Source organism: Heliangelus exortis, chromosome 2, assembly GCF_036169615.1.
Source record: "Heliangelus exortis chromosome 2, bHelExo1.hap1, whole genome shotgun sequence".
NCBI lineage: Eukaryota > Metazoa > Chordata > Aves > Apodiformes > Trochilidae > Heliangelus > Heliangelus exortis.
Genome location: NC_092423.1, coordinates 130,619,260 through 130,631,545, shown reverse-complemented (window position 1 = coordinate 130,631,545; position 12,286 = coordinate 130,619,260). Strand labels below are relative to the sequence as shown.

General features: G+C 42.0%; 1 protein-coding gene across 3 annotated transcripts in view; it reads left to right on the top strand.

Moving 5' to 3' along the window:
• NCALD (neurocalcin delta) overlaps positions 1-12,286 on the top strand; it is a 55,896-nt gene that overhangs the window by 31,833 nt on the left and 11,777 nt on the right. For all 3 annotated transcript variants that reach the window (XM_071738083.1, XM_071738085.1, XM_071738084.1), the window contains one exon: positions 6,852-7,248. In XM_071738083.1, coding sequence (XP_071594184.1) covers positions 6,871-7,248 — 378 coding nt within the window. In that variant the 5' untranslated portion in view covers positions 6,852-6,870. The remainder of the gene's footprint in view (positions 1-6,851; positions 7,249-12,286) is intronic.

Here is a 12,286-nt window from a genome sequence, read left to right as displayed (position 1 = left end):
GGTTTGTTTTTTTTTTTCCTCTTCATTTCTGTGTTATTCTTCTTGCCTGTTCTTCAGTGTCTGCTATAATTTTAACCAGAATTTTTACTCTGTAGTATGTGTTTCAGGCCTTAGGTATTTCTTATACTGCACTGCAAATCTGTTTGCTGCTGTGAATATTCATAAAAATGTGTCAGATTTTTTAAATTAATCTTGCTCATTAATTTTATCTATATTTTTTTTGCTGCTTGCCAATGTAAGCAGATAAATTGAGGATGGCAAGGCTTAGAATTTCACTCTGCATGTATTTATTTTTTTTGCTAAACCACCTTGAGACTTTTAATAGGCTTAGTTTTCTTTCAAAAATATGTTCCAAGATGCTGGATTGTTTTTTTTTTAAATAAACAAAAGTCTTTCTTGGCAAGCATTGCCACACTGGTTACTCAAATGAACATGTGAAAACAAACTAGAAATGGCCAGAAGGAAAAAAAGTGGCTGCTTCCAAGAGTCTGCAGGGTAGTTTTCTGTAGAATCTCCTGATCAGGTCACACTTGCACTTCATGGCTAAAGGCTAAAACCCAACAAGTTCTTTCCCAAAAATCATTGTATCCCAGGAGAGATTCAATGCTGGCACTGAATTTTCCAGCTGGTAGGTAAAGAGCAGGGCTGGAGGTGACACCAAAGTTGAGAACATCAGAAGGGAGGAATGAGAACAGTGCAAAAGAAGAATGTTCTGCCTGACCTGCTCTTGGGGAGCTCAGTGAACAATTGAAGAGTTTCCCTGTGCAGGTCAGGACAGAGATCATGAACAGACAGATGTTCTTGCCTTGCTCACCCAAGTCTTGCAGGAGAGCTACAAGATGACAAGCAGGGCATTGCCCACATTTACTGTTGGGTTTGCGGTGGCAATGTTGGTGTTCCAGACACAAGGAAACAGTCTGCACAGATGGGATGAAAATGTATCATTTGAGGTAGCTTCTGCTTTGAACTATTCCATTACAGAGGTTCTACAGCAGTTAGCAGTATTACAGCCTGAAGGAACAGCTGACCTTACGAAGGAAACTTGGCTTTTACACCAGAAAGTGTCCAGCAAGGCCTTGACTTTTGTAAATGCACATGCTTTCCCCTATTCAGAAACTGGGTGGACAAAGAGAAGCCAGATGTTCATTTGGAAATGTGTGTACATTGCATCACAAATTACAGCAGAATTTGCAAAGACTGCCCCATGCTGCACTTTGTGAACAGGCTTTTGGTATCTGCAGCTTTACTAAGCAGTGGTAGCAGCTGCCAGGGAAGGAAGATAACATCTCTTACTGTGAAATGTGTTGAGAACGGGGCAAAATTTTGGCTTGTGAGCCCTGAGGACACATCCCCAGCCAAGTCCCATGCTCTGAAATGCACCGCAGTCTTTCTTCCCCTGACATCCTCCCTTTATCACAGGGTAAGGGGGTGCTGGGCTACAAAGTTTGGTTAAGCAGACATTTGGTTAACCATAACAGAGTTGTACTCCTTCTTCAAGCTTGTGACAGAGCCAAGTTGCAGAGGGACAGGCAGAAATGTAACTGGAAGGAGAGACAGGAGAATTTAGTCTGTGGGAGCCCTGTAGGCTTTGATGTGGAGGCTGCTATGCAGTGACAGGAGATGACTTTCCTTGGGTAGGACATGAAAGAAGGTGGGATTCCTGCCACATCCAGATGTGTTGGCAGCTTGAGAAATAAATGGTATGCATGAGTCCACTTGCCACATATTCAGGTATTTGTTTATGTTCAGAACTTGCTGGAGGAAAACAAGGGTGATGGTGAGTGGAGTACCACAGTGCCTGAAGGAAACCCTTGTCACACAGACAAACCATCAGGCATTGCCACAGGGGACTGGCTCATCTGCAGCTCTGCTTTCTCACCACTGCCAGGTGGCAATAGTGGTGTTGCTGTTGTCCTGCTCAACCTTTGGCTCATTCCATTGGTTATCTGGAACTTCTTCAGTTGATCAGCAGAGATCCAAATCCCATGATTGTTGTTCCCAGGAAAATTCCCAAATTATGTGTTAGAAATGTTAAAGACAGCCTTGCCCCCTGGAGTGGATTATTTCTTGGGATTATTTCTTGGTCAGGCCATGTGCACAAGAAACCATGAAACAACCATTTCTGAAGAAAAACAGCAGTGAGGTGGCTCATCCCTGTTTTCTGTAGTATTACTGGTCAAGTGAGCTGGTACTGGTATATCCATCATCCTGCAGTCTCTCAGCTATGATGGAGAAGTGTCCTGGTCACTTCAATGGTGTGTTAGCAAGATTTTCTCCATCCATGTCCCAGAATTACCTCTGTGTGCCTCGTGTGGCTTTAGGACTTTATAAACCAGCTGTGTAAAAGGCTTCTTGCATTGTCCAGTGTTATCTCTGTGCCACTGAAACTTTGCATCCTAAAGATCATGTTCTGTTATCCAGTGCTTTATAATTTTCAGTTGTGAAATAACATTGAAATCACAAAATGGAGCTTCCATGGCTTCTTTCTGAAAGTTTTCTGCCCTCAATTTTACACAGTAGCCAGGGCTGTGGTGTGATTTCTCTTGCTATCCCCACTGGACATGTATCAGGCAGGAGTTGTCTTCAAACTAATTCTTTACACTTTTCATCTGTTTTTTATGTTGTTAGCTTCAAAAGTACCAAATATTAGTTCTTTACTTTCAGAGCAACACTTCCATGACCAAGTGCTCTTTCTCATTTTGTTTTTTCTCATCAGTGGCCTTTCCTCTGTGCTTAAGCCTAAATCAAAACTAAGTTATCTTAGTTTTAAATAAGTATTTTAATAATAAAACCCACCAGAAACCCCAAAAGAAGGGTTGTCTTCATATGGTGCTTTTCAAGTTTGAGGAGCAAGAACATTGTTAGAAATCTGTTGCTAGCTCTTCATTATTACACGGAAACCCCCAGCAGAAAAGAAATACGTTTTATTTCTTTTAAGGAAACATATTTAGTAGCTTGCCTTGCAGTAGCACAGCAGTGGTTGGCTGCACACTCTTGGCTGCTGCTTCATCTTCCCAGCTCCATCATCAAATCATGTTTGCCAGGGGTTTCAGATGGAGGTAACAGCTGTACCTGAGCAGCAGGAAACTGCTGACATGAGACAGGCAATGGAGTGAGTGCTCATTGCCTTTCTGCCCAGTCAGTTCTCCCTGTTTGAGGAGAGGGCTGTAGCAGCACTGGTGTCCTCTCTGCACACACACCACAGCACTGCAGGGAAAGCCAATTGGTGTGGTGCCCATCACTATTTCACTTAGTTATTCTCTTAATGCTGACTTGTCACAGCCTTTTGACTGCCAAAAAGCTCTGTCCTCAGTCTCATCTTAAAAACTCCAGACTTAGACCTGATTAGAGCAAGCTCCAAGAATTAACTTTGTGGATCTGAGCCTGACATTTCCTACAATAATCAGTGAATGGAGATTCTTTCCATAGCAACCACACAGCAGTGATGCTTTCCTTTCTGATCTTCTGTAGTTGTTGGCTGAAATGGTATCCACCCTTCAAGCAATAAACCCATCACAATCTTTTACCAAGCAGGATTGCCTTCATAATTAAGACTTTAATATTTTTGTGTCACGTGGTCCCATATAGAACATGGTTCATATATATCATGTCTAACACCATTGTGTCAGAGGAAGAAGTTGTAGAAATGCAATTAAATGTAATAATTCAACAACTTGTCTTTGCTTTGTGTGCCCATAGCACCCATTTCTTAGTATTGTCAGTATTTTACTTCGTGACTGTGACTGTGTTCATTAGTTTTTTGCTCTATTTTTAACATGTAATAATTCATTAGAAATTTGAAAGATCTACAGAAGTGATAAAGTGTAAAAAAATGCCTAAAGCTGGATCCAGTTTTATTTCACTCTGTGCATTTATTGCTGTCATTGCTAGCTGACATTCTCTTAGCTCACTCTAATAATAATAATAATACTAATATAATCTATCCTAAGAGTCAGGGAGTAGTATATGAAGTGATTATAAGGATCTTCAAGTGTCTTCAAGGATTTTCTGTATTTGGACCACAAAAGCATTTTGATCTGTTGTTGGTAGAATGGGAACAATAAATCCCATCATTACAGTTCCTAGAATACCATTTATTAACAAGAAACAATCTGGAGGACAAAGAGCATGATATAAATTCACCACAAGGAGATTCAGAATTAATCCTTCTAGTGTTGACTGTGTTGGCTGGTGTCACAGTGGCTGTGAGTTTCACCCTTTTGCTGCAAGCCCCATGTGGTTCACTCTCTTTCTGTGCCTGGAGAACACAGAATTTTCTGATCATGATGTTTTGCTCCTCCCAATGCAATTCACCGTATTCTGCTATTCTGTATTTTTTATTATTTGGTAAAAATAAGTTGCACCTGCAACCATGTGCAGGTATAAGTGTGTCGTTTTTTTGGACTGTAACACATTCTTAGCAGCTGCCTCTTGAAGACCACTGCCTGTGTGTTACCTCGCTGTTTTGTTTTTCAAAAACTTCTGAACTAGAAGTGTGCAAGCTGAGTTTTGGGTTTTCACATCTTTGAGATACTAAAAAGCAGCAAGGGATTGCCTGGCTAATGCCAGCCCACTCCTGCTGCATCCAGGTTGCAAATTAGTCAGAGATTTTCCCTTTCTCCTCCATCTGTCTGAGAAGTGTGCAGCTCCTGGGGCTGCAGAAGAGCTGCTGACCCCGGGCCTGTGTAGCTGCTACCCACTCTGGGGATTTCACTAGTTTATTTTTTATTAAACCAGTGCTGCCCTAAACTAAGCCTGGTCACTTCACTTATCCACTCCCTTTTCCATCCCTCTCGTGTTGTTTTGCCTGACATAAAGCTGTCTGGCTGCCCTAATGTAATCCTTTCACTTGACTAATTCCCAGCCTGTGTATTATGGACCCATTCCAACACCCACTGAAGGCAACACAACCTCCAGATGCCCCAGCAGCCATAGGAGCAGGCCAATAAAACAGGAACTTTTTTGGTAATTTCAGGGTATTACAAACTTGGATGACTTAAAAACTGTACCGTAGGTTTTGGTGAGGATGAAAGAAGGAAAGGCAACAGATAAAATAACCTTTGAGATGGCATCTTCCACTTTCCAAGTGTTTTGGAGACAATTTGGAGGAAAAAAAATATTATTTGGATCAAGCTAGTCCCTCAGGCCCTTGAAATGGACAGGAGATGGGGAAGATCCCATTAGGTACGAGTCCTCACCCCTTTCAACTTTATCTCTGAGAACAGGGGGACCTATTCACCATTGAATGTGTATGCAACAAGTTTTGATTAGACATCGTTACCAGACAGCCATTTTGTGGAGATAGATCTAGGATGGATTCCACCATTTTACCTTTGAAAAAAAAAAAAACTGTGGTCATTCTGGTTCAAGCACAGGAGATTAAGGGGTCATTCCTCTAGCTACCTTGTGGAGTTCAAATTAACCTTGTAGAGAAAGGGAGCCACAGGAAACAATCAGCACCAACCCAGGGGAACCTCAATTCCTTTTTCCCAATGCTAAATGGAAAAGGAGATTAGCTTCAAATGGTGGTACATTTCTCACTAGCTGCTTCTGACATGTAATGGTACTCTATTAGTCCTCATTTTTTAAAATATTACCTTGGTCTAGAGAGGACATTTTATTGAATTCTCATTATCCACTTCAGACATCCATCATTCAGAACTCCATCTCTGTGGCCCAGAAGCTCCATTCTGACAACGGTGTGGGAGTCTGGTATAAATTATTTTGCAATCCTACTTCAGTTATCTGTACATCACCTTTTAGTTATGTCCATCATTCATGTGACAGATTCTCAGGGAGGATTCTGTCAATAGAGAATAGCTCCCCACAATTCAGGTATAATGCTAAGTTTCCAGTAAAACTGATGCTGTTGCCTTTTGGAGCCAGCACATTCAGACTCCAAAACTTAAAGCCCCAAGGGCATCAGTCATTAGTAAATCTGCTGCACAATGTGGTATGTAGCAACTTGCCTTAAATAAAATATAATCAACATGATTTAACAGAACCTGTACCAAATAATATTTCTTAATGGTTAATTTAAGAGAAATGAACTTCAAATTTTGATGTCTGGGTACTTTTCTCCTTTTTTAATTTTTTTTTAAAGAGATTTTTTTCAAAGAGCTGTAACCACCCAGATTATTATTATTATTATTTAGTAATAGATCCAATTTCTGGTTACAAGAACAATTAGAAACCACAGTAATAGTTGGGGTGGGGTGCTGCTGCATTTTTAACTAAAATGGGAACTTGTCCATGCTAAACAGGAGAAACGGATTCTGGGTTGCTGTGTTTGATTCTGGCTATAAAAGTAGATCTAGAAGGGCTTCGAAGCCCCTGGTTTCATTGTACACTGGGGATGCAGCTTGATCCTGTTTTGGAGCAAGACTGAGTGAATGCAGCTCCTTGCAGCAAGCTGGTTTCCATCAGAGGTACAAATAATGTATCTTACCCAGGTCTGGCCGTGAGAGAGTTGAGATGGAGAGGGTGCTGCAGCACACAGCTGAGGCTCAGCTATACCTTGCAACATCCATTTCCTGCCTTATGATTCAAAGGAAAAATGGGATAGCAATGAATTCAACTCAGTTACAGTTCTCCGGTCTGTGAAAAGACAATGTAATCAATATATAGATATTAGGCTTGTTAGTTTTTTGAGCTTATACTTTTAGTAGTGCACACTGCCCAAAGTTTCAAATGATTGCTAAGGGTAAGCTATTATCAGAAAACGCAGAATAGAGTGCACTGTTCTTCTAAAGCCTCCAATCTAATAGTTATTAAGTAGTAGTAGTAGTTGTTGTAGTGGTAGTGGCAGTAATAATAATAATAATTTGTATGTGTTTGATTTTCCTCTGCAGTTAATATTTTGAAACCAATATGGGAAAGCAAAACAGCAAACTACGCCCTGAAGTCATGCAAGATTTGCTAGAAAGTACAGACTTTACAGAACACGAGATCCAGGAGTGGTACAAAGGCTTCTTGAGAGACTGTCCAAGTGGACATTTATCAATGGAGGAGTTTAAAAAAATATATGGGAACTTTTTCCCTTATGGGGACGCTTCTAAGTTCGCGGAACACGTGTTCCGCACTTTTGACGCCAATGGAGATGGAACAATAGATTTCAGAGAATTCATCATAGCCTTGAGTGTAACGTCAAGAGGTAAACTGGAGCAAAAGCTGAAGTGGGCATTCAGCATGTACGACCTTGATGGGAACGGCTACATCAGTAAGTCAGAGATGCTGGAAATCGTGCAGGTACGTGCTGCTCAGAGGCACCCCGTGGCCTCCTTCCTTCTGAGGAGATTTTTAAGCAATGCTCCGATAAAACACTGAATTTAAAATTCTGGAAGCATTTTTTAGGGGTTTATGGTCTTGGTTGCCTGTGTAACTGCTTGCATCTAAGTTGTTACTGTGTTTTGCAAAGATCATGTCACCATTCAAGCTACAGCATTTGACATCCAAGTTTTTCCTGAGCAACACGCTGCATGGGAAGTTCTCCTTTGGGGAGAGAACTTCTTTATCGGGCAGGAGCATGGCAACTAACCTGATAAATGTGATTCTGTCCCCTGGGGAATCACTGCAAAGGAATTAATCACTGTTGGACCAAGTAGATATCTCAGATGAACCAAGTAGTGTCCTTTTAAGGAAGACAGGCTCCATCCCCAATGATAAAAAAATCTGCTTTGAAATCATGTTGTTACAGTGAACCAGCTCATATGTTTTAAAAGATGTCTGTCTGCCTAATTCCAGCAAGGTCTGCATGCTTCAAACCATATTAGCTGTCTTCATATTAAATTGTAAGCATAGATAAACCTTATCTGAGTAGACAATGATGATTCCATATACAGCTTCTTTGGATGCATTTTCTTGCAGTGCTAGTAGGAGGAGTCCCACCTCACCTTGGCTTTCTCTAGCATGTTTTTACCCTTGAGGTGCATCACTCTACTGAAAAGCTTAAAAAGATTTTTGATATGGTGTTATCGTTGCACAGCTTGAGCCTGAATAATGCATCACTGTTTAAAAAAAAAAAAAAAAAAAAAAAAAAAGCCTGCTATCAAGATCCTTCTTTCCCTGGAAAATTTTAAATGCTAAACTATGTACTGTGTTATTCAGATTTATATTTGCACTGGAAATCAAGGGAAAGGAATGCACACAAATTACAGGCTGTGGTGGTAAACTGCATGCAGGGAATCAACCTAGGGTGTGGTGCCCTCATCCTTCTACTGAGGCTCTTCAGAGTAGCACCAGCACTTTTACTGCTTCAGCAAGACCAAATGCAAAGCTCAGCTGCAAATGTAGGGTTGTTGTGTCATCTTTCACTTATCCTGTTTTGCTCTCCTGTGTCTGAGTTAAAGAGCAGGACTGCATTTGGACACAGAGACCTCCCTGTCTCTGTGCCGTGACAAACCCCATGGAATATTTGCATTAGAAGATATCTCTGGTCTTTACAAATCTTCCTCTCTGCTGGGTAGGGTAAACAGGCTATCAATTATTGTTTTCCTAACTGTATTTCTCCTCATGAGAAAGCAAAGACAACCCCAAAGGAGCTAACAAAGTACAAAGCAAATATGAGGAGCCAAACACAAGCAAGTGCCTGCTCCTGAGGAGGAGGAGAGGTCCCAGGGACTGCAGGGCCCCTTCCTGCTTTTTAGTGACCTAGGAAGGCATCCGTGCTGAGTGACAGCACAAGCCCCCCCAGACCAGAAGATTTACAAACCAGAGAACAATTCCACAACTGTGTCCATGTCAAATTTAATAAAAAAAGGTCTTTCTAGAGAGCCAAGCAAAGGACCAGCAAAACCAGCAGCTTTTTCCAGTTAGCCCACATCTGCTCACCAGCATGATTAGAGGCTGAAATGCTCTGCCTCCTCTTCACAGTCCTGTTGGTACCAAATCGTAGGATTTTCTTTTACAACTATGATGGTGTCATCAAGTGAAACTGCAGCTTAGGGATCAGCCTAGGGTGACATTTTATCAGTTGATAAAAAATTATTATCATTAATTGATTAAAATCCAAATTGATTATGGACAGAAACAGTCTAATAAGCCTGGGCAACAGTCATTACTGCACCATGGACCATCAGTGGTTTTACAGTCAGGAAAGCTGTCTTTCCTATGATGGAGCTTCCCATGAGGCAATATCTTTGTCTAACTCACCCTCTTCTTTCAGTTTTTATGGTGGTGATGATGTCCCTGCACTGCACTGGTCACCCTTAGCTCCTCCCAGTCTCTGGAGGAGTGTTCAGCTGATGTGAGAATCTGAAGTAGATGAGCACATTTTTTTGCTTCATTGAGAGGATCCTTTGATGTAGAGTGACTAAACTTATAAAAAAACAGCTAACAACTATCACTTTCATTTACAAAAGATGATTAATTTTTAATATGGAAAGACAGGATTCTGTATCAAATGTCTTCCTGGGGGGCCTCAGCTGTCACAATCTTTCTGATAGTGAAAAGCAGAACTCTGTTAAATCTCTGATATATGCCTCAGAGGAACCTATTACAAGTCCCTTATCCAGCATATATTTGCATATTGATATAGCAGGATTTGTTAGGTTTTCATGGGGATTTTTTCAAGAGATAATACATCAAAATAAGGGCTAAAAGAAACACCATCAATCGAAAAAAACCTCTTAGTTTCACAGAAAAATACTGCCTCTATTATGGTGGGATTACTGTATCTGAAACAACATGGGCAAGGCATCCTTTTCTTCTTTTTTCAGTCTGTTTTAATTTGTGCTTTGAAAGTCCCATCCCAGTAGTGATTTTTGCTGTTATGCTGATGTTTATTTGCATTTCTTTGCTCATGCCCTGGTCTAATCTAACCCTGCTGCAGGCAATGCAGGCACTGGGTTCTTGCTCAGCATTGCAGGAAGGTGTTTGTGGTAACAGTGGTAGCAGCAGCAGCACTGGAACAGCAGAGTTACAGGTCAAGATGTCTCACATCCCACAGGAGCCCTAGTGGCTGTCCAGCTGCCAAGAAGATGACCATGAATGGCCCACAAGAGATTTTTGACTCTCATTTTCTCTGCAAAACAATGGGCTAAAGGAGGAGGCACTTCATTCCTTTCAGCTCCATTTAGGATAACCCTGTATGCACAGCCTATCACAGACTCACTACACCTGCCCAGAAGCTTGCCCTGGGCAAGTCACAAAAAAACTTTGTTTAGAGACACACATGAGCCATTCACATGGAGCTGTGGATCACATAACCTCATGGACTGAAGTGGTGGGCTGAAGATTGCAGAGTCTAATGAAAGAAGGTCCACAGGATACTGCTGCACCTCCAGGCCCAGCACATCTGCAAAGTACTGCGGGAAAATGCTTCATAGCCTGCCCTCTTGACAGATCTCACTTCTGAGCTTCTTCTGCTGTAGAAATCCTTTCCATGTCTCCCATATGTTTACCTATAATCTAAATAACCAAATCCACTCAAAAATAGCTGAGAACCAGCTAAAAGATCCGTGTTTGTTCCCCTTGCTGAAATGGGGCATATTTGGCGAGAGTTTCTTCAAGTACGAGTTCAAATAAAAGATGGAAACCTTGTCATGAGGCATCCTAAGAATACTGAGGTGAGAGATGGCAATAACACCTCCAGTTTAATACAAACACAGCACTTGTGTCTCACTGGATGGATGGGTAGCTCATTCATAAGCCAGGAGGAAACAGAAGCTGATACAGGAAGACGCAGAAGCTGATATAGCTCTCAGTAAAGACTGTCAAAAATCCTCATGGGATTGAGAGGAAAGCAATTTTTCCAGTCCTATTACTCACTTCATGAGATTTTTTAGCTGTCAAAATTTATTTCAAGAGAATAGAAAAGATTGCCTCAAAATTTATGCTGTCATTGCTGCCATCACTATAAGAAGCTCTTAAACACTTTGCCAAGTACAGCATGGAAGTTCAGCCCCCCACAGTGTTTCTGGCCCAAGTGCAGCAGTGGCAGCCAGCAGCTGGAAGCAAAACCTGTGCAAATGGATAAAGGGATGAGATTTGCCCTAAATCACCCTTTGCTACACATCCACACGAAGGTAGAAAACCAAAGGGGAGAGCTCTGCAGGGAACCAGCCAGTTCAGATGAAGCTACATCCTGTGCTAACTCCAATGATGAGACACAATTTCTTGGTGACATTCAGGGGCACCAGGGAGCTTTAAGGAGCCCTCCTGACCAAAGTCCCTCTGCAAAGGCTTCCCTGACTCAGGTGGCTGCTGATAGGTAGCCACCTCCAAACCTTCTCCTGCTGAATGCCACCCATGCCTTTCAGCACAAGTGCTGTGATGCCAAGGAGTTGTACTCTGAGTGGAGTGGAGCCCCTGCAGCCTTTCAGTCCCAGGTTACAGCCCAGGGTAAATGCAGTCCAGCTCCGTGTAATTATCACATGAAACCAGCTTCCTCCGAGAGTTTGCTCTTTCAAACACGCAATAAAAAGCTCCGTGTAGCTGCACTGAATTAATATGGGGCATGCCTCAAGAGTCTTAATCAGCTTTAGCTGGCTTATACTTTGGGAAAACTTCCCACTGAACTTCTGAGTAAGGACATAAGAATTTGCCCAGAGTAACCATTTTCAGCATGAAAGGAACGCTTACTATGTTATTCCCATCTGGCTTTCCTAGAATATCTCATCTGTTATTCCCTTCACACGCCTCTGTGAAAAGGACCCTGGAGGATGAAGTCATCTTGAAGTGCTTTTTTTTGTCCTAAAAATCTGCATATTCTTACTATAGTTACTTTGATCAGAGTAAACATGCCTGCATTCCCAATCCCGGGCATTCCTCCCACACTTTCAATACAGATTCTCTTCTTTGCCATCCTCTCACCCAGAGTGAGGGGGTGACCCCTCCACCTCTCTTCCTACCCCAGACAAAAGCCAGGCATCTTAAGATGCTTAAACACCGGTAGATTTATAATCCTCATCTCTGCTCTGACCCCTGTGAGTCTTGCATGCTGATGAGGATGAGGAAGGTGTAAATTCTTCCTGTCCACCCTCTTTTATTTTTTTCTTCCCCTACTCCCTTCTTTCCCCGGATCCTTCATCCCTATAATCATGTGGTTGCATTTTCATCCTTTCTTCTGTTCTGGTTATCAGATTACCATGGTTGTGTGCACAGCATCCCTTCCTGTACTGAGGCTCTGCTCTTTTGGGAGCCTTTGGGGATTCCTGCAGTGCAAATCATGATGACGGGGATTAAAAAGGTGTCCACCACTTTTCCATTCAGCCAGCCACTCTTGATACTGAAATATTCTCCTGTCTTCCCCTGCTCAGGCCCATAGCCAGTGGTACAGACTTACCCG